General features: G+C 55.8%; 1 protein-coding gene across 1 annotated transcript in view; it reads left to right on the plus strand.

Annotated features, from left to right (window-relative positions):
• Positions 1-22,245, plus strand: part of C2CD2 (C2 calcium dependent domain containing 2) — a 51,588-nt gene that overhangs the window by 21,618 nt on the left and 7,725 nt on the right. The window contains exons 4-13 of the mRNA XM_045501308.1: positions 3,193-3,301; positions 5,078-5,202; positions 6,612-6,735; positions 8,413-8,518; positions 10,872-10,936; positions 12,699-12,823; positions 13,322-13,496; positions 14,449-14,562; positions 16,569-16,696; positions 18,287-18,596. Of these exons, the coding sequence (XP_045357264.1) occupies positions 3,193-3,301; positions 5,078-5,202; positions 6,612-6,735; positions 8,413-8,518; positions 10,872-10,936; positions 12,699-12,823; positions 13,322-13,496; positions 14,449-14,562; positions 16,569-16,696; positions 18,287-18,596 (1,381 nt within the window). The remainder of the gene's footprint in view (positions 1-3,192; positions 3,302-5,077; positions 5,203-6,611; positions 6,736-8,412; positions 8,519-10,871; positions 10,937-12,698; positions 12,824-13,321; positions 13,497-14,448; positions 14,563-16,568; positions 16,697-18,286; positions 18,597-22,245) is intronic.

Consider the following 22,245-nt stretch of genomic DNA (forward strand, 5'->3'; position numbering starts at 1 on the left):
ACAGACATGTGCGCGCGCGCGCACACACACACACACACACACACACACACACACGATGAATTCAGAGGTTGCCCATTCACCGAAATTGGGAGATGTGATATTTCTCAAGGCATGTCCACAAATCCGGGATGTCGTTGGCAGGTAGGACAAGGCAAGTGGCATCTGAGGTGGAGGACAGCTGTGCTGCTTCAGGACCCAGTGCCGGACTCTTTCGGAAAGAGTCGGCTTTATTTATTTGTTTATTAATGTTTATGTTTGTGAGAGAGAGAGAGAGAGCAGGGGAGGGGCAGAGAGAGAGAGGGGGACACAGAATCTGAAGCAGGCTCCAGGCTCTGAGCTGTCAGGACAGAGCCCGATGCTGGGCTCGAACTCACAAACCGCTAATTCATGACCTGAGCCGAAGTCGGACGCTCCACCGACTGAGCCACCCAGGCGCCCCATGGAAAAATCAACTTTAAAATGGCTCGGTTGGTTAAGTGTCCCGACCCTTGATTTCGGCTCCGGTCATGATCTTGTGCTTTGTGAGCTAGGACCCCGAGTTGGGCTCTACGCTGACCGCACGGAGCCTGCTTGGGATCTTCTCTCCCCTTCTGTCTCTCTGCCCCTCCCATGCACGCGCTCTGTCTTTCAAAAATAAATAAATAAACTTAAAAAAAAGAGAAAGATCTTTAAAAGAACTCTTAGTATGTTTTACAAGTTAAAAGATGAGTGTTCCTGGGGCGCCTGGGTGGCGCAGTCGGTTAAGCGTCCGACTTCAGCCAGGTCACGATCTCACGGTCCGTGAGTTCGAGCCCCGCGTCAGGCTCTGGGCTGATGGCTCAGAGCCTGGAGCCTGTTTCCGATTCTGTGTCTCCCTCTCTCTCTGCCCCTCCCCCGTTCATGCTCTGTCTCTCTCTGTCCCAAAAATAAATAAATGTTGAAAAAAAAAAAAATTAAAAAAAAAAAAAAAGATGAGTGTTCCTGTAGTTTTTCTGATTACAGGCTTATTATTATGATAATTACAGACTCGTACAGGCCTCCCTCGTTTTATTGTGCTTCGTAGATACTACGTTTACCAACCGAAGGTTTGCGGTGGCCTCTGCGTGTTTCTCCGTCACAGTTGGGTGATTCTGTAACACGTCCTACTTTGTCCTTAATCTGTTTCTCACGGAGATCTGTGATCAGTGATTACAGCTCACTGAGAGCTCAGATGATGGTTACCAACTTTTAGCAATACAGTATGTTTTGATTAAGTCAACGCACATACGCCGTCACCTATTAGACGTGACGCTGTCGCACGCTGAGAGTGTCGTGTCGGCGTAACTTTTATGCGCCGGGGGGGGGGGGGGGGGGGCGGGGGAAGCCAGGCAAATTCATTTGACTTTCTTTCTCGTGACACCTGCTCTGTCGTGGTCTGGACCGAACCTGCAGTGTCTGTGAGGTGTGCTGGTATATATTTTGCATACCGTTAACGATGATACGTATAGAAGTTACGTAGAGACACGTATAGTAATTATAAGAGGCTTATTGGTCAAGCTCCGGGTGCCCAAAGCGTCAGTAACTGTGTGTCTCTCCCGCGAAGTGGGGGTCCACGGGCGCCCCATTCGGCTAGCGTGTGAACGCTGTAAATTTCTGGGTCTGTTCTAGGGGTCCCTGCTGATGCAACTGTGGGTTTCCTTTCCTCTGTCCTTGTGCTTGGCTGCCTAAGTGGGGAATGAGCCCAAGTCATCCAGCGCCCCCAGCCACAAGGGAGGACACTGTCCACATGCTTTTCCTGCACAGACGTGGTTTTGCATACCCAGGGCAAACCAGATTTTCTGGCTACCTAAATGGCCTTTTTCTGAGATCCAGCCGCCAACCCTTCCTTTCTGAGAGGTGAGGGGGGGTGAGCGTCACAACACGCGCTCGTCAGAGGCTAATGCCCTCTCGCTCGCCCCCGAGATTTTGGACAGTGTAACTGGAAAACACCTCCAACGTCTGGGATGCCCTTACCCGACGTTCACCGCCTGTTCCGGAACAGACGGAGTCCGGCCACACCCATCCACCTCCGGCGAGGAAATGGCATTTTCCGAGATGGTTCACGTGCCATTTCGTGCAGCTCAGACACAAGGAGCACAGTTGTATCTTCGATCTCTTAACGCACTTTGAATCCACTCTGTGGATTCCCCCTCGGAGCACAGGGGGCTGCTGGAGGTGGCTGGGTTATTAACGACCGAGGCGGGAGATACTCCGGGCGCTCTGTTGTGGCCGTTACAAGTGCATCGGGGGGCCTGCATTGGCCTCGCAGTCTTAGCTTAACATGCCACCAACGTCCCACGTCCCCGTTCCAGAGGCCCGTCGGTCTGGAAGCTCTGGGGGGACCCCTTTCCTTGCTCACTGGGCTGTCGGCGTGATTCGGGTCCTTACGGCTGGAGGGCCGAGAGCCTGTGTCCTTGCCGGAGGTCAGCTGGAGGCTGTCGGCAGCTTGGACGGGCCCCCTCATTCCCGAGCTCCTGGCATCCTCCCTCCGTCGTGAAGGCCCCTCGCTGGCCTGCTCTCCTGCCTTCCTCTCCCGTCTCTAAGGGCTCACCTGATTCCCCGGGGCTCACGGGGGTAGCCCTTACCCTAGTCTCTCCCGCGAAGCCCCCTTTTGCCATATCAGGCCACGTAGTCACAGGTCACGAGAATCTTCGCAAGGACATCTCTATGGGGGGGGCATTATTCTGCCGCCACAGATGGGGCGGGTTCGACGGATGGCTGCCAGAGCTCAGAGTCCGGTTAGAGGGTGGGTGTTGGCCCAGGCAAGAGAGGAGGTGCACAGCCCGCGGAGAGTGCACGGGTGTGGGGTTGGGCTGAGCTCTGGCTTCCTTCCGTTCCTCCCTCTCCTTCGCGCCTTGGTGACGCTGCCGAGGAGAAATGCAGGGCCCAGGGAATTATTCATGTGATAGACTACAGAGTTGAGGGATATCTGGCCTTCAGCCGCCAGCGCTGAGGGCCCTGAGTGGCAGGTTGAGGCGGAGGAAGGCGCTGGAGGGGATGGGGCCGGGCCGCAGGGAGGTCCGGGGGTGGCTAGAGTTTTCCTTACCGTTTTGAGAAGGCAAGGGGAGGCCAGGCGGTGTCTAAGAACGTAAATGAACTCGCGCACACGCGTGCACACACAGACCTACGCGCGCACGGGTGCGCTTGGGGTTTTGGTGGGAAGGGCAGCTCCCCAACAACCGTGTTTCTTCGTAGCTGGAGCTCCACATGAAGGACAAGAGAGACGACATCCAGATCAAGTGGTCCTTCGTCAGCACTCCAGAAACGGCCGTTACCGTCCAGCCCAAAGCACCGGTGGAGGTCAGTCCGTGAGTTTTTATGATCCCCCCCCCCCCATCGGTGTGTGTGAACGTGCTCACAGGTCGCCAGCGCCCGATCTGGGGAGCAGAGGCTCGGACCAGCGCCTCCCTGGGCAGGCTTCTCCCCTCGTCCCAGAGAACGGGGCGGCCGCGGCAGGGCGTTGGATGAATCTGACGCCGGCCCGACCCAGCTGCTCATCTGGGCATGAACTCTGGCATCTGAGCACCCCATCTCCTCCTCTGTGAAGCGACAAGAAATTGGGGGCGGGGTTAAAAAAAGACTCAAGTACGTGAGCAGAACGAGGTCCGTCCGTCCGTACGATGGAGTATTTTTTCAGCCGCAAACAAGGAATGAGGTTCTGCCACCTGCTGCCACCTGGAGGAACCTCGAAAAGGTCAAGCAGAGCGAGGCAAGCCGACACGAAAACACGTGTTTACGATCCCATTTCTAGGAGCTGTCGCAGCGGGCAAACCGTAGACGCGGAAGGCAGAGCAGTGGCCGGCAGGGGCAGTTGGTTGGGGGGGGGAGTGGCCACGGGGAGCGAGAGATCAGGGTACGGGTGACAGAGCGAGGGTCATTGCACAGCACTGAGTGTCCCAATGCTCAGAGCAGAGCGTCCCAAAGCTACTGGAATGTCTGCTTTAAAATGGTGAATTTTATGTCCTGCGGATTTCACCTCACTTGAAGAAAATCGGTGCATCGAGGACGTGTTGAAGGGAAGGGACGACATGTTAAGTACAGACCGCGGAGCCTTAACGCCTGGGTTTGGCTCTCGGCTCTGCCGCTCACGCGCCGGGTGACCCTACGCGTGGTAATTCACTTCTCTGTGCGTTAGTGTCCTCGTCGCTCGAGTGGGAACAATGATAGTCAAGGTGGTCACGAAGACTAAATGAGCTAGTACATAGAAGCGCCTAGGATCGAGCCTGACTTATCCTAAGAGTGACGTGGGTATTTGCTGTTTTGATACTTATTAGAGTTTCTAGCAGAGAGTAGATGTTCACTAATGGGCACGTTGGGACTAAGTTGGCCAGAGCAGGACCTGGCCGGCCGTCTGCAGACCGATCCCTGAGATCCCTCCAACCCTGCAAGTCAGAGGTTTTCCATGGGTCTGTGGTCCTGGGGGAGGTCTTTCCTGCAAACGTCCTGTCCCCTGAGCAGGTGGGGGTAGCTGGAGCCCCACAGCGAGGGCATTTACCCCAGAGGTGACAAGGGACACCAGAGGGCTGGTGTGGCACTCCCTCCGTGTGACTGCCCCACAGTTTACGTATCTATTTAGCGACTGACGGATACTTAGGGAGTTTCCAGTTTGGGGCTTTATGAACAGTGGTGCTGTGTGCATTCTGGAACGCAGGAACACGTTTCTGTTGGGTGCGAATTATTACAGCTCTATGGAGCTGACCCCTGGTAACACAAATCATCCAGTTTTGTTCCTCTACAAGCTTTTCTTCTTGGGCCTTTTCACTTACTTGAATACTTTTTAACTTCAAAAAAAAAATGTCACGCGAGACAGAAAAAACCCATCTGTCGGAAAGGGTCTACGCAGAAATAGCAGCATGTTTCTGTATGCCGCGTGTCTTTACTTTTGCCGTTTTTAGAAATAGGGGGCCTGATGACCTGTGAGATCGGAGGACCCCGTCTCCCAGACGTCACCTGTCCTAATCTGACCTCCCGGGAGCCCAGGCCGCACCCAGCGGGCTTTGCCTCGGGGAGAGCAGTCACCTGCCCGTCCGGCTGCACGGCGACGGTTATGAAATGATTGGGTGGCTTGTCTTCTTCCGGCAGGAGCGGGCGGCTGAGACGGAAGCAGTGTCTGAAACCCTCAAGGATATCTTGAAGCATCTGGTTGGTTCTGCCTCGCCGTCGGTGGTTCTCAGCACCAAGCCTGTGGATGTGAGGGAAGTTCAGGTAAGTCAGTCCACGGAGGGCGGAGCTTCCCGACCCTTTGGGACCAGGGTTCCCCCTCCTGGAGAATCTGCACGTGCTGCCCTTGTCCCTCCACCCCCCGTGGGAGAGCCAGAGTGAACGGCTGCTTGCTGGTGATCTTGACCGTGTCAGGGACGAGCTTCGAGTTCAGGGCACAGGGTTCCAAAGCCCCGTGGGATGGAAGGAACAGGTGTCTGGGCCTCTCCGCACGGTCCAGCCCTAATTGGCCTTGACCCTCTGCTTTTTCTGTGTTGGCTGTCCCCTCAGAGCCTGTGGTCTCGGATCTCATCCTTCCAGGACTGTGGGACCTGGGAAACCCAGTCAGCAATGAGAACATGCCCTCGAAGCAAGGAGGCTTTATCTAATACCCTCCGTAACTGCACGAGCCAGTTGTGTATTTATATAAATGTACATTTGTTCACATGCACAAAAACTTATTGTAAGGAATGGGCTCACGTGATCACAGAGGCCGACAGTCCCAGGATCTGCAGGGTGAGTCAGCGAGCCGGAGACCCAGGAGAACCCTGGGGGCACTTCCCGTCGGAAGGCCAGCAGACATGAAGAACTTCCATTCAAGTCTAAAGGCAGGAAAAAAAACTGATATCCTGGCTTAAAGCAGTCAGGCTGGAGGAATCTTCTCTTTTCCAGGGAAGGTTCTGTTCAGGCCTTCAACTGATTGGACGAGGCCCACCCACATTAGGGAGAGCAACCTTCTTTACTTGGTCTTTTGATTGAACTGTTACCCTCGTGCAAAAATACCCTCATAGCAACACCCAGGACAATGAGCAAATACTTGCGTGTCCCATGGCCCCGTCAAGTTGACACATAAAATTAACCGTCACGCACATGTGATTGAAATATTTTACCTCCATCCCAGCCCTGTGATTGCTCTGGCCCCAGTGCTCATGGACTTGGATCCTAAGGACTTTTGTGACTACTTCTTACAGGTCACAATCAGCAGGGTCCTGGTTCACAAACTTTTTTAAAAGTTTATTTATTTATTTTTGAGGGAGGGAGAGAGCACGAGTGAGGGAGGGACAGAGAGGAGAGACGGAATCCCAAGCAGGCTCCGTGCCATCAGCCCAGAGCCTGACGTGGGGCTCGATCTCAGGAACCGTGGGTCGGATGCTTAACTGGCTGAGCCGCCCAGGCGCCCCCGCACCTGCTTTATTTGGGCATAAAAGGCTCCCTTGCAAGGGAAGAGGTTTTGGTTGATTGGGACCCTCCCTTCCCACGAGAAGGGAAAAATCGTCGCAGAGCAGACCCCAGGGTCAGGCGCCCCGTGCAGACGGTCCTGAAGACGCCCCCCGCCCCCGGTGACAGGTGTCGAGGTGTTGGGCGGCCGCCCCTTCTTCCCCGCAGGTCACTGTCCTGTGTGCTTCTGTTCACAGAACCTGCAGCACACTGCACCCAGCCTTCAGGAATCCTGCCCTCCCAAACCTCCAAGGGCCCACGAACTCAAGCTGTCGGTGAATAACATCCGGGCCTCGCTGCTGCACGACCCTGGTGCTTCAGGCAGGTGGCGCAGGGAGCCCCGCTGGTTCCAGAAGGGACCGCCCCGCAGGGTGATTTGTGGTTTCGCTGTGGCACCCTCCAGTTGGGTCTGCGGCGTGACCCCCGCCTTTGAGCAGAAAGAGCCCCTGAGAGGCATAACGGCAAAGAGGGGCAGTTAAAAAACGGTCCCGGTTTTCATACGTGAAGGCTGAGGGCAGAAAGGAATGCGGTCGTGTGTAACCTTGTCCTTCTCTTGAGTCTGGAAGGCACATCCTTTTTTTTTTTTGAACTGTTGAACGCGTAAACCCATGTTAAGCATCCCTGACTGATAGGCGATAGGCACCTTCTTTTCTAGAAGCCGAGGTGCCACGGGGGCAGTTTAGGGAGCGTCAGAAGGGCTTTGGCCCATCGGGGACGCTTCGCTGCTGGGAGGGGCTGTTATCGGAGTGAAAAGTATTGCAGACCATTCTTTTTTTTTTTTTTTTTAAGTTTACTTATTTCGAGAGAGAGAGTGCAAGCCGGGAAGGGGCAGAGAGCGGGGACGAGAGAGAGAATCCCAAGCAGGCTCCACACTGTCAGCACAGAGCCCGACGTGGGGCTCGAGCTCACAGACCGTGAGATCGTGACCTGAGCTGAGATCAGGAGTCAAGATGCTTAACTGACTGAGCCGCCCAGACGCCCCAAACAGATGATTCTTTTTAGGTGTTCCCGAACGTTTGCTGAGCCCCCACAGGCACAGCAGCCTGGGACAGGACACATCTTTCCACCGTGATCTGATTTTGCTGAGACCAGGAATGAATTCCTCTTTATTGTCCGAGAACACTAGGGGTTGTTTCTCTGCAGGGACTTCCTTCCGGTCCCCAAAGCGCAGACTGCCCGCATTTAACAAGTGAGAGTCTGTGCCAAGCTCGTCCTAGGTGATTGTTCGGGTAAAAGCACTTGGATGTTGCCGTCTGGGGCTGCAGTGTTTAGCCGCCGAGGGGCATCTCTCTCTGGACTCAGTCGGCCAGGGCTGGGGTCCCCGTTCCTCAGCTCTGCCAGCAGTGCACATCTGGGTCTGTGTCTCCCCTCCACGGTGATGGTGAAGATTCATAAGATAATGTGATAGAACACCTGGCACCGTGGGGTACGTGGTAAAGCGTCCGTGCGTGCCGGTGATGATTGACTACGCCGTGTGTCCACACCTTCATGCCGTGGGACGACAACTGTTCACCAGTGAGATGTCCCGTTACGGGGATCAGTGATCCCCAGACAGGAGTCTGACTGAGCCGAGTCAGGTGTAAAAAGACACCCCTTGTAAGTAGGGACATGGCTTCCCTGTGGGGTACCCCCCCACACTTGGGGGTCGTTCCAGAGGACTTGCCTTCTGCAAGCAGTTAGTCTTGTCCAAAAGTGGGGGCCGCATCTTCTGTAGTGATGTCGCCCCTGGGGAGTGTCCCCCCTCCCCCTCCCGCCCGGGGCAGGGAGCAGGGGCACTTGGGGTCTGTCCAAGGTCAATAGATACCAAGTTGGGGATAGAAAATCTTAAACCTCCAATGAGGTGCTTCGAGAGTTTGCTAATGGCAAAGGAAACAAAGAACTGTCCCCCCAGAAGTGGGTGAGCCAAGAGCTCAGGCATTTAATTCCGCCTGTTAGATGCAAAATGTGTATACGTGTAATGCGGTTAAAAACTAAAAATGCCCCTTTGTTCGATTACAGGCTACGTGAACCCACAGTGTGTAGTTTGGCTGAACGATCCCGTTCAGAAGTTCAGCGCCCTCGCGAAAAACGCTACGGACCTCACCTGGGAAGAAGAATTCACCTTGTGCGTACAGCCTGGCTATCTTGGGCTGGGGTTTGAACAGCCACACCTGTCCAAGGCTGCCCAACCCGGCAGTCGGTTTGCAGCACCGTTCACGCCAAAAACTAAAACTAAAAAATAAATTTCGCTTAAATGTGTCGCCAACATCCGAGGTAGTTTTACGTTGAATGTGGATTTCTTTCTGAAGGCGGCTCTGGGCGTGGGTTTCCTCCTTGCCCACGTCCTGCTGTGACCAGAGAGCACTGTGGTCCGGCTCCCTTTTCTTTAGATATACACACGCTTTGGGGCGCCTGGGTGGCTCAGTCGGTTAAGCGTCCGACTTCGGCTCAGGTCATGATCTCACGGTCCGTGAGTTTGAGCCCCGCGTCAGGCTCTGTGCTGACAGCCCAGAGCCTGCTTCAGATTCTGTGCCTCCCTCTCTCTCTGACCCTCCCCCGTTCATGCTCTGTCTCTCTCTGTCTCAAAAATAAATAAACATTAAAAAATTAAAAAAAAAAAAAAAGAAATACACACGCCATCTGGAGCAGGATGGAGGAAACTTCAGGCTGATACCAGAGGCTGGCAGGGAGCAGACGAAGGGAAATTCTAAGAAATGGTGTGGGAAACCCAAGCAAGGTATTGTCGAGCAGCACCCCCGCGGCACGTTAAGGATGATACAGCAAGACCAGCTGGGCTCATACCCACTGTTTTTGTTCGAAAAGTATGGGTAGTACAGTGAGATGAGGAAAGGAGATAATGTTCAAGGATTGGAAAGGAAGAGACAACACGAATCGTTACCTGGAGGTGATACGGTTACGTGTCTAGACTACTTGCGAAAATCAGTTAAAACTATCAGAAATAACAATAGATACAGGATAGAAAGAATATTAGGAAACCGGTATAAATAATACTCCAGTCAAGTGGCTAACTCTGCAGAAGTCAATTGCTTTCTGATGCTTGCACGAGGAACCATTAGGAAAAAGTACTGACCGCGGACGTCCCACGTATAATATGAAGAGCTTTTATAAATCCTCAATGAAAATAGGAGCGCTCCCTTGGAAAACGGGGGGAAGATGAGCTGGAAATATGAAAGCAAGAACTATAGGTAGCTAGAAACTTTTGAAAAGATGTTCAGTCTCACAAGTAGTTCAATACACGTGTGTAGACAAAAGGGAGAATTTTTTCACCTTACGGGGTGGTAGAGAGTAGGGGAGTGAGAACAGCCAGTGGAAGTGTGGATTGGAATAGCCATTCTGGAAGTCCTCCAGGCGTATTATAAAAAAGAGAGGGAGATGGGGCGCCTGGGTGGCTCAGCCGGTTGAGCGTCTGACTTCAGCTCAGGTCATGATCTTGCGATCTGTGAGTTCGAGCCCTGCATCGGGCTCTGTGCTGACGGCTCAGAGCCTGGAGCCTGCTTCGGATTCTGTGTCTCCCTCTCTCTGCCCCTCCCCTGCTCATGCTCTGTCTCTCTCTGTTAAAAATAAATTTAAAAAAAAAAAGAGAGAGAGGGAGAGAAAATCTCTTAAATGCACATACCTTTTGGCTGGGATCTACAGTTTCCCTAAGGAAATAATCGCACAGTGTTTACAAAGATGTATGGATAAGGATGTTTCTCTTCGCTTGTTTATAATTACGGAACGTTGACCACAACCAACAATTATTAAGGGTTGGTTATTAAGGAACGGACAAAATAAAAGGCCACATAGTGAAATGACGTTGTTCTGTAGTGTCTGACATGGAAAGATGTCCTGTATCTTAATTGAAAAAAAAAAGAGAGAGGTCTATCATGTTCTATAATTTTGTTTTTAGATAATTACATAGCTACACTTTTTAAAAACATGTTTATTTGGGGAGGGAGGGAGAGCTCGCACGTGCGAGCGGCGGAGGATCCCACGTGGGCTCCGCACTGTCAGCACAGAGCCCGACTCGGGGCTCGATCCCACGAACCGTGAGATCATGACTTGAGCCGAAAGCAAGAGTCGGATGCTCAACCAACTCAGCCACCTGGTGCCCATATAGCTACACTTTTTGATACAGCAACGACTCGCTACATGTCGCTCTTGAAATTTCAACTAGTGAAACTTAAACAAAGTTAAGTTCAGGCCCTCCGTTTGCCCTGGCCTTACCTTGAGCTCTCGGTGGCCATCTGCGGCCAGTGGCCCCCGTATCAGAGAGCGGCTGTGTACAACGTTTCTGTCATCAGCCAGGAAGTCGCGGAGAATTCTGGGAGACCAGCAACCAAATATGAACGGCAACCGTTTGGTTGCAGATAATCTTTATACTGATGGTGATTTGTATCTCTTCGTACAGCCAGAAAAAAAACACCGTTTCAAAAAGTTAATGGAGCTTGTTTAAAAATTCTTTGTCTTTCCTGCAGCGAGTTGAATGCCAAGTCGAAGGAGCTGTACTTGGAGATTTCAGAGGAAGAACAGTCATCAGGAGGTGGGTGTCAGCAGGTAGATGGAGGCCCTGCTCTCCGGGGAGGGGGGGAGGGGTGGTGCTCCAGCCGCCTTGACAGGGACCCGGAGAAGCTGGGAGGCGCGGGCGGGAGACCCCACAGAGCATGCTGGAGTTCCGAAGGCAATGTTGGCTCGAAAGTCCATTTCAGTTTTTGACAAGGTCATACATTTTTTTTTTAAATGTTTATTTTTTTTTGAGAGAGAGAGAGACAGAGCATGAGCAGGGGAGGGGCAGAGAGAGAGGGAGACACAGAATCGGAAGCAGGCTCCAGGCTGTCAGCACAGAGCCCGACGCAGGGCTCAAACCCACGAACCGTGAGATCATGCCCTGAGCCGACGTCGGACGCTTAACCGACAGAGCCACCTGGGGCCCCCAAGGTCATACATTTTGGAAAAGAATATACTCAGCTGGTTTTTACCTTTCTTTCTTTCTCTCTCTCTCTTTTTTAAAACAAATATCAAAAATTTTTTATTCAGTAATTCTTGGTTCAGAGATGCACTTCTCAATCTTCTTAGCCTTAATTGACCCGTTTTGTTTTGTTTCAACTTGGGGTAAAACGCTTGTGACATGCAAATGACCATCTTAACCATTTCTGAGGGTAACATTCAGTGCCATTAAGTACATTCGCACCGTGTGCAACCCTCACCACTGTCCGTCTCCAGAACTTCTCCATCTCCCCAAGCCGAGACTCTGTCCCCCTGGGACAACTCCCTGTCCCCTCCTCCCCCCAGCCCCTGGCGCCCTCCCCCGCCATTCTACTCTCTGTCTCTGTGGATTTCAACCGGCTCTTCCTTGTAAAATAATCCACAGCTGCTTGTACTGGGCACATGCTTTAGAGATGAGAAAGCGACAATTAAAGGTAAAAATCACGACAGCGAGCTCGGACCGGTGTGAGTGCACACGTGCTTGGGTCAGGAGTATCAACGTTTATTAGGTTTCTAGAGATGCCCTTAGACTTACCAAACTCGGAGAGGGGGACCCTCTCCTGGCTTCTCCTGCCACAAACCCGGGCCGTTTGGATGTCTCCTAAAGTTACCAAGACCCAGGAAAAAGCCATTTAAGCTCTATATGAGCAAGAATTCGGAGCCCATTTCCCGGATTCTGCTGTCTTGGGGGGAGGCAGTGAGGCGCTCCCGACGTGCCAAGGGCAGGCGTGTGGTTTGACCCCAGACTGGGCAGGTGTTCGCCTGCGGAGAAGCCCCTCCGAATCCACCCCTGACGCACGGCTCGTTTGCTCCGCTGGCGGTTCAGTCCTGTCCAGCCTCGCGGGGTCTACGAAATTTCGTGTGAAAAACACAAAACAGAACGAAGAACAACCATATAACCTTTACTCACACCCACACGGTTTTGACATGTTGCCCCATTGCCTCTGTTACCTGTGCTCGCGCTGGGTGGCCGCTCTCGGTTTTGCACACGCTGTTTCTGCACGCGCGCACACACACACACACGCGCGGGCCCTTCACACCCCCTCTCCTTGGCGTGTCCTTCCCGAGAATGAGGATGTTCTCCTGACGTCCGCTGCCCAGCTCTCGGCTTCCTGGATCTGCATCGGTGGGTCTGCATCCCAGCCTTGCAGGTCGGGCGTCCTGGCCCTCAGGGCTGTCACTCTCGACTCCCGCACAGGCTTTTCCTCCTGCGGTGGTCTGGAGCAGTGCCTCGGAGACTCGTCCTGGGTGTGGTGGCTTCCGTGGCACCCCGTGGAGGCACGCCCACGGTGTTCCTTACTTGTGTCCTGTTTCCCTAGCTCTGTCGGCGGTGACGACCATTCCCTTAGATTTATTCAAGAAGCAGCCTGCGGGGCCACAGAGTTTTACGCTGACCAGCGGCCCCTCCTTCGGCAGCTCGGTGCTGGGTTCGGTCACCGCAGAGGTACGACGACATTGCCCGCCGTGGCCGCGCTCCGGCTTGAGCCGCTCGAGACCCACTTGAGATAAGGAACGTCTTCACCCGTCAGGCTCCCTCTTGCCTGAAGCAGGACGCTCTCCCGAGAGCCCGTTGCGCGCTGCGCGTTTCCAGACTCGGACGGGCCACGTCCCGCCCACGGTCGCGTCGAGTCGCCTGCCACGTGGGGAGTGGTCCACGACGCCGTGTCACGTGGGCCGGCCCCGGAAAGGGCCACTTGGTTGCATTGGGTTCTCCAGCCTCTGTTCTGCTGTTGCATGGCGAGTGGGTGGGTTTGAGCGCGGGTCTTACCGCCTTCTGTCCATTGTGGGGAACCCCGGGTCAATCGTCAGACGGTTCCGAGACTAGGTGACATTCATCGAAGAAGGCAGAGGTCATGGCAGAGGAAGGCAGCCCCCCACCCCCACCCCCATCCAGGCGCCGGGCCGGGTGCCGTAGGGAGCGCGTAACCAGCTTTCTCTGCAGTTCTCTTACGTAGAGCCCGGCGAAGCAAAATCCTGGCAGACCGCTCCGCCCGCTCCTGCTGCGAAGGTGGAAAAAGACCGCATGGTGATGCCCTGTGGGACCGTGGTCACTACCGTCACTGCCGTGAAAACCAAGCCGCGTGTCGACACGGGGAGGGCGTCCCCGCTGAGCTCGGGTGAGAATGAAGAGTAGGCCCCCGGCCTGGAGTCACGCTGCCCCACGGGCGCCGTGGCCCCCTGGCCAGCAGCGTGCCGCAGGGAGCGAGGTTAAGACACTCTCGTGGCACAGAAGGGGCGGGAACTGGCAGGGCTTCTGCTTAGCTTTTTTGTCTTTAAGTTTATCCATTTATTTTTTGAGAGAGAGAGAGCGTGCGCGTGCATGCATGTGAGCGGGCGAGAGGCAGAGAGAGAGGGGGAGAGAGTCCCAAGCAGGCTCTGTGCTGACAGCTCGGAGCCTGGAGCCCGCTTCGGATTCCGTGTCTCCCCCTCTCTCTGCCCCTCCCCTGCTCGCACTCTGTCTCTCCCTCTCTTTGTCTTAAAAATAGAATAAATAAACATTACAAATAAAAAAACAGTAGGCTCCATGCTGTCAGCTCAGAGCCCGACACGGGGCTTGAACTCACGAACCGTGAGATCACGACCTGAGCCGAAACCGAGAGTCGGATGCTTGACCGACTGAGCCACCCAGGCGCCCCAAAAATCGTTTTTTCGCAGGCTTGATGTGCCATCATTTTAGATCCAGCTGGATCCTGCACCGGTCCCCGCAGCCTCCGCCGTAGGGACAACTTCTGTATACATGGGTCACTAACTTTTATTCGGGCTGTACGTCTGTTCGCACAGATGTGTTATCATCCCAGAATCGGTTTCCTGGCCCCATTCGTGAATACAAAACAGAATGTGAAATTCTGGCTTAATTTCTGAAATTGTACTGAAACCTGGGTTCTCCCTCCCCACCCCACCCCCACCCCCCCAAAAAAGAATGAGATCGTGCAACGATCTGAAGGTTTGCCCTGGCCGTTTCCAACCGCCCGGACGGCGTTGGCGCGAGAGATGTGATTTCACTTTCCGGAAACTGTAGGTTCAGACGGCTTTGGGGGCCCTCTTATGACCAGGATGTTCCTCTGGCAGAGTCTCCCCTGAAGACACCTGTCAAGGTGAAGGTCATTGAGAAGGACATCTCTGTCCAAGCCGTCTCCTGTCACGGCGCCCCTGTCAGTAAGACGTTCTCTTCTTCGGACACAGGTAACGGGCGCGCTCACCGCCTTTTCCTTCCTCCTGGCCTCTTCCCTCACGCCTTTCGCATCTGCCCCGAGGTCAGCATTTCCTTTTCAGAGTTTGGGAGGAGCTTTTTCCAGTAAAAGGAGAAAAACTAGGAGAAAGCGGAAAGGGAAGCCAGCCAGAGACCAGGAGTGGCATTTAGTTTTAGCAGATGCTTTAACAAAATAAACGTAAAAACCCAGTTTATAAAACTTTCGAGCGTTATTTTTCTGTTGCCCCGTGGGCCAGTGCTGTGAACATCATAAAATAAGCAGGTCGCAGGGGCGAAAGCGTAAAGGCAGCTTTGTTTTTGTCTCCTGCTGTCCCCGAAAAGCTGTTTGTTAGGAGTGGTTTCCCCCAGACCCCTGCCTGCAAATTTCCCATTTTTATGGTCACTTTCAGGTAATCGGCGTCTTTGGAGAGGTGGGTTTCACCGTCTCCCTAGATCAAAGCGCGATCTAACTCTGGGGATGAGGCTTTCTCCCTTGGCTCGGGTGTGACCTGCCATCAGAGAAGGGGCAGGTGGGCACCTGTCCCCATTCCCTGAGTCCTGTGTCTGATCTTGCCGAGGTCAAGGAGGGGACAGGGAGGAGGGGACAGGGGCAGGGAGCTCTTCGTTGTCCCTCAGCCCCGTCCCTGTTTCCGTGGATCTCTGCAAACCGCTGGGCTCCCCCAATGCAGCTTCCTAGACGCACGCAGTGTCCCTGCCGTGCTGGCCGCTCCTGATGCCCCCTTCCCTGCCCCTGGCAGTGTGCTCCAGCGACCGCGGGGACACCTTCACCTGCACGGGGGTCCCTTTTTAAAGGAGCCCGGGCTGACGTTTCCATGGTGGGCTCCCCATCTGGTGCGTGGGCCGTGGGGCCGGCCCCGAGGTCAGCTCCCTGTGCCGCCGGTGCCCTAGTAACTTTCTCGGGCGCCCCTGGCACTTTGATGGGACTTCGGAGGGCAGCTCAGGACCTCCGGGCTTGGCGTGGGGTGTTGGGCGGGACAGTGAAGCCCTCTCCTGGGGTGGGGTGGGGGGGATCCTCGCCCCACCCCTTCTTGTCACCCTCTCCCTTCTCAGTGTGGGTCCGTGGCCAGGCCGCTCTTGGCCTCATTGGCCCTTTGCTTCTTCCTCTGGAATTGTCCTCGGGCCACAGCCGAAACTGAGGTGGCAGGTGTTCCTGTGAACACGTTCCTGCCCCTTTAATGGCCTCGTCGTTTGACTCTGGCGTCAGGGGAGCTGCTTCAGTCAGGTTACGCGTTCCGGCTTTGCGCCCGAGACCTGCTGAGCCTCTCGGTTCTGCCACCTCCCTGGCTCCCTGACGGTCCCCCGTGTCTCCAGTGGGGATAAAAAAGGCATCTCTCTTGGGGTTCGCGGGATGGCTGTACGAAACAATGTGCAAGGAGCCCTTTGTACCGCACCTGCTAGGTGCTAAGCATCCCACAGACAACGGCCGGCCGTGGGGTTGGTAGGAACCACGGGACGGAGCTGCCTTGGCCCACTGGCTCACGTGAATGCTAGCTGCTGAGTCCCTCGGGAGGGAAAAGGGGCAGCCTCATTGCCTCCCGGAGTTCAAATCTTCCACAAGGTTAGAGGTGTTTTTGTCTGTCAGCCTACCTCCTTGACTTGTTTCTCGTCAACCCTGCGGAGGTATGACTGGCGTGTAAGAAAACGCAGGGATCTGAGGAAGCGTGCGTCAGTGAGTACGTGGAACCTTCCAGAAGCAGCCCTGGACCGAGGGTGGTCTGTGAGCCAAATCTGGCCCTGGTTCTGCTCATAAATTGCCTCAGAGCCCAGCCTGGCAGGGCTCTGGCTGCTCTCACCCTACAGAGGCAGCGGTGAGTGGCCGGGACCCGGTGACCCGCCGGCCCACAAACCTTAAACCATTTAGGCTCTGGCCCCTTCCAGAAGGTATCTGCCGATCTCTGCCTGGGGACCATTTCCGTCAGGCCTGGCAGTCTCCAGGGGGCGTGTGTGCACATGCTCAGTGCTGCCTTCCCTCCCGCAGAGCTCCTGGTTCTGAATGGCTCGGACCCCGTGGCAGAAGTCGCCATCCGTCAGCTCAGCGAGTCTTCGAAGCTGAGGGTCAAGTCTCCTCGGAAGAAAAGCACCATCATCATATCAGGGATCTCCAAGGTGCGGCCATGCGCTGGTGGGGGGCGGGGAGGGGGGGGATGGGCGGATTGCGTCTGTCAGCGGGCTGGTTTCCTCCTTGGGGAAGGTAGCCTGAGCTCTTGACGACGTCCGGAAAGTTCCGGGCCTGCAAATGGCAGGTTCTCTTTCTGACCCAGCGAGTGCGTCGTTCACGGCATCGTGTGGATGCAGCTTGTCCCGTTGATGAGGCAGCTCGAAGGTCTCTGGCCGGGGGGGCCCCTTTGGGACCGAGCCTCCGCCCTGTCGCTGGTCGATGACGGGGAGCGTCCACTTCCCACGTCGCACGCCTCCAAACCATTTAAGTTTTTTTGCAGCGAGTGTTTATGCCTTTTGCAACCAGAGAGACGTGCAGATTGTCTAAAACATACCCCGGTCTCCACTCCCTCCCTTCTCCTGCCCTGCTGGGTGCCAGAGGGGCCGGCCCCTCAGGGCAGGGAGCCACGCTACAGCCCCGTACTCGAGTTTGACATCTCAGATGGGCCAGGAAAATGTGTGCCACGGAGGGGCGTTTGGGAGACCAGGAAGTCATGGGGGACGAGGAAGACGACGTTCTGAACACGGAGGGGGGTGCTCGGAGGCCATGAGCGTGACGGGTCTAGAAGTCGTGCTGCAGTGGGTCGTGGCAGGTGCCAGAGGTGCGTCACCAGTGTTGACGTTGTACTTGGGGCCTCGGTGGCTGGTGCTCACGTACCAGCTGCCACGCCTGCTGGGCAGCCTTGACATGGCCCCCGAGGCCCCAGGTCCCAGGTGGGGGCCTCTCTGGGCTTCCTAGGTGCACTTCCGGCCTCAGCCAGCAGGGGGCGACGGCGTCCCCAGAAGGGCCAAGGCCCAAAGGCTGCGTTCTCCCGAGTCCCGGCCGGATGTGAGGGACCCACGGGGTCTCCTGACCATGTCTTCTATGCTTTCTGTGGCTCTTTAGGAGCCCAAGGGTCTGCACGTTTAACATATCCAACCCCCTGCAGTTACGATTTTTTTACGGACGCTTAGGTTGTCCCATCTTGAGCCAGTGGGCACGCCGCAAGCCGGCAGGGTGTGGACGTCAGACAGCGGCCCGCCCCAGGCCCCTGGCAACCACCTTCCCGCCCTGCAGCCACCCAGCCCCGCGGCTGAGAGGAGCACCCCGGATTCTCAGGCTACGACATGTATGCTGAGCAATTTCTGCCGGCAGAAAACCAAATCCTGTAGGATAAGTGTGAAAAGACGGAATCTGTAGCCCACGTCCCGTGACCGCCCCCTCCAGCGGGCTGTCCGCCTCCTAGAAGGAAGTGCTCTCCCTCCCGCAGGCTGGAGAAGGGTGTCTGCTTCCTCGATGCCCCTCCACGTGTGAAGGGCCCCTGGCACCAGGGGCCCCGACCCTCTGCTGTGAGCGGAGACCCATAGTCACCGCACTTCAGTCCCTTGGAGACCCAGTTGCCGCCCCCTTGGAAGACAAGCCGTGGGCGTCTTCTGACTCTTTGGAATCACCCCCAGCATATTTGGACAGAGGTTTCCGGGCTTTTCCGTGCCAGCCCTCCTTCCATGTGTCCTTGCCGTTGTCCCTCATGCTGGCTTTTTTCTCTTGTCCCGGGACAGACCTCGCTATCTCAGGACAATGCTGCCGCCCTCATGCTGGACTACGCGGCCTCCGTGGACGGCACCCCGCAGGAGGACCCCCCGTCCCTTCCGGGGGCGGCAGCCGTCTCTGCCCCGCAGGAGGAAGAGGCCCCGGCCCCGGCCCCGCCGGCCCCAGAGCCCCAGGAGCGCGAGCTAGGCTCCTGGGACTTGGACCAGGAGTCACAGGCCCCAGCGTGGGACAGCCAGGCCCCGCTGGACCCCGATGGGGACGAGCTGTCGGAGAGCTCCCTGAGTGTCTCAGAGCCGGATGCTGCCAAGAAGCATAAAGGTACCTGCGCCCACCCCTCCCCGCCCCCCCCCCCCCCCCCCCCGCCGCCCGCCCCACCCAACGGCTGATCTCTCCTGCCAGTTTCTGAGCTGACTTTCGGTTCCCATCACCCGCTTCCCTTCCCCTGCGCAAACCCACCCCCTCCTCAGCACCCCACCCCAGCGAGCACCCCTGTGCAGGAGGTTGGGGCCTGACTAGAGCCTCTGGGCAGGGGCCACACTAAGAATCCTTCCATCTCTCCGCATTGGGGGGTTGGGGGGAACAGCTTGTGGTCATGCCTAGAGGCCCCCTTCCTCTCTCTCTCTGCCCCCCACCCCCGCCCAGTAGAACTATCTAGAGCATTTAGAGGGGGTCATATCCCACAGTGGGGCCAAAGAGACTCCACACGTAGCCGCCAGAGACCCGGCTTCCCTCGGCTGTGCAGATGCGCACCTGTTCATTGCGTCTCAATCCCTTCCCTTCGCTAAAACCAGGGCAGACCCCACCTCTCGGACCTGCTAGGGCCCAGGGCGAGAGGAATACCCCAGAAACTGGGGTCAGTTGTAAGTTGACGACCATCAACTTAACGTGTGTGTAGGGCCGAGGAATCACATCATTAGAATAATCCGTTGTTTTCCATTAGCCCTAAATCGGGGCTTTAGCTTGTACGTTTCTCCAGCGTGCTCAGTTGTACTTAGCGCTTCGGCACGATGGTGACGTAAAGGTTCCTTCTGAGCGAACGCAGTCTGGGGGCTTGAGGTCCGTTCTCCACGGGAGGCGTCACGCCTCCTGCGCTCAGCTTCTCCTCGGTGCACGAGGGTGGGCCCACCCCCCGGGCAGTGGTAAGGGGCCCCCGGTGCAGAGACAGGATGGGAGCAGGTGCCCGATCCGAGCTGGGAGTCGTGGGTGCACCTCAGCGCCAAGTCCTGCCCCGCTGAGAACGCAGACGTCCCAGTCACTCCTGAGGTCGGGGACCCCGGTGAGCTGCTCCGTGGCTGTCTCCCACTGCCCCCGCTCCCCCCCCCCACCCCGTTCTTGCCGCCGGGACCGGTGGTTCTCAGACCCGGTGGTTGTGCCCCCCACTCAGGGGACACCGGCAAGCGTCCCGAGACAGCTGGGAGTGGGGTGCTGCAGGCAGCGGGCGGGGTGCAGCTCGGAGCCCCGTGGGGTGCAGGATGGGCCGCCTCGTGGCGGTGCGTGGCCCCGTGTCCGTGCTCTCGGGGCTGAGAACCCGGCTGGAGGCCTCTGCGTTCATCCCTACCCACTCCCTCCCGTCTGCTTCTCGTGCGTCCCCACGAGGCCCCTGCTTGCCGAAGCAGGGTGGGCACACGTGGGGAGCGGCTGGAAGCCAGGAGAAGGAAAGAGGGAAGGAGGACAGGATTTCTAAGCCACGGGATGAAGATCGGCCCCCGGGCCGCTAAGTGACCCCTGCGCTGAGCCTGGGTGACCTGTGCGTTGCCCTCTGGCGGCTCCCTCGCTCCTGTTCAGAAGGCGCAGCCCAGGTTCCGGGCTGTCGGTCTGCCAGGCGCGTACACACCCCTCTCGCCTGCTCTTGGGGCCAGCACGGCCCGAGGGAGCCCCCCTGGACCGGAGGAAGGCCGCGAGTGCAGGGTGGGGCGCCCCTTCCTCTCCCGGTGGCCAGCAGTCTGCTGCCTGTTCTCACGGAGCCCCAACCTCCCAGCCTGCCCTCCTGCCCTCCCGCGTCAACCCCGGCAGCCGCGCCTCGCCGACCCCGAGTCCATTCAGAGACCACCCTACCCTCACCCGTCGCTTCCTCCTTCCTCTGCTTTTCCCTCCAGAAGGTTCTTTCCCATGGGATCCCTTCCATGGCCGCCCTTCTCCTTGCCCGCCACTGGCCAGGTTGATGGCACCCCTCAAGAAGGGCACTCTTGGGGACCTAAGTGCCAGCGACTTGGACACAGCATCTCCGTGAGACGTTGGACAGTTATGTGTTAACGGATGCCAAATAGCTTTTGTGTTGCACCAGTTTTCAGCACTGGGGATCCAGGGAGTGGCTCTGTGGGGTTTCCTCTCGTTTCTACATTAAATAACTGAAGGTTAGTTTCTGGCCCAAGAACCACCTGTGTGGGTTTGCACAGATTTTTAAGACTGCCAGCATATTTCGAGTTCTGGAACCCCGCAGGTTGGAAATGTCCATCTTGTGAGGTCGCAGCCAGTTTATCCCCACACGTGGGCTTGTTTCTAGCTTAACGGTGTCGATGTGGCCGTGCTGCACGATGTGAATTTACTTAACGTGGCCGCGTGTTTAGAGACGGTCAAGATGGCCAAGGTTACACCATGTGTATTCCCCCATGAGTAAGAACCAAAGTATCGATGGAGACTTTGACAAATAAATATTAAGAAGTAAAAAAAGAAAAAAAAAAAAAAGCAATCCAAGCCCCCAGACTCTTGCCAGACGTCCTTCCCAGTCACTTCACGCGCACGTGGGGCACAGCGCTTTGGAACTCACTGTCTGTCCTTCTTGTTTTGCTCCCGCGCACTTTGCTTTTGACCTCTGACCTCTTCCTTCTCGTCACCTCGCGCTCATTCCCTCTAACTTAAGAGGATCGCTATGCCAACCAGAATTGATTGCCTACACAGTAAGTTACTTTTGTCTTATATACGGATTTTTAAATCAGGTGCGGTTTCGCCACGAGAGTAGCATATTTTGTAACAGCTGGAAGCTGACCCCCTCCCCCTTCCCTTCCCTTCCTTTTTATTTTCCTGTCCCTCTCCAGTGTGTGTTCGCAGTCGCCTCCGTAGAAGTGGCCTGGTTGGGTTGGTACAGCACTTTACGCGGGTGGGGCGCGGGCGCTGTGCCCCTAGATGGGGGGCACACAGCCTCGCTCGCTGTGATTTGCATACGCCCCTTCCCTTAGCGGAGCTCTGGTTCTAACAAGCAGTTGCTTATAAACAGACTATGTGGGGTTTAGCTCGAACTCAGAAGCTGTTCTTTGGGCAGCAAACTACAATGTGTAAGGTGGCTTTTGGTCATTGCTTTCCTACGTATGAGATTTTGAGATGGATTCTTCACGGAGCTATTTGTGCCTGTTAGGGTCTGTGCAGACAGACAAGCATAGATTTGCAAACATTTGCTCTAGTAAAGCTATAATTTGGAATAATCGTTTTCAAATTTCTTCCTATTTACTTTTCAGTGTTTTTGTGATTTTTTTTTTTTTTTTTAACCTTGTTAGAACCAGGGAAAGATTTTTCTCCTCTCTGCCCCCCCTTTAAGCGTTTGGCTATTTGTTTCACATTGTACATCTTCTCTCCAGATTTTGTTCTTAAGGGATCTTTAAAGTGTGGGTGAGGTCTGAGTCTTGCCTCCTGACTGCTGGTGTGGCTGAGCTAACCTGGAAAAAAGGGGCTTATGAAATCCAGACTTCTCCAGGTCCTCTGGCCTGGGCACTGTGAGCTTCCCCATCAGCAAAGGGGACGGGTTCTGGGGGCCCAGAGGCAAGCGTCACATACCAAACTATTAGTTACTGTCTCAGCCAGAGTTCTCTAGAGGAACGGCACCAATCAGTTCTACATTTCAAGGAACTGGCTCACGCGATTATGGGCTCTGACCGTCTGAAATCTGTGGGCGGGGCCGGCGGGCAGGGGACCATCCCTTCTTCTCCCAGAGCCCTTCGGGGTTGGCTCCTAAGGCATTCAGGTGATTGGAGGA

Source organism: Leopardus geoffroyi, chromosome C2 (assembly GCF_018350155.1).
Source record: "Leopardus geoffroyi isolate Oge1 chromosome C2, O.geoffroyi_Oge1_pat1.0, whole genome shotgun sequence".
NCBI lineage: Eukaryota > Metazoa > Chordata > Mammalia > Carnivora > Felidae > Leopardus > Leopardus geoffroyi.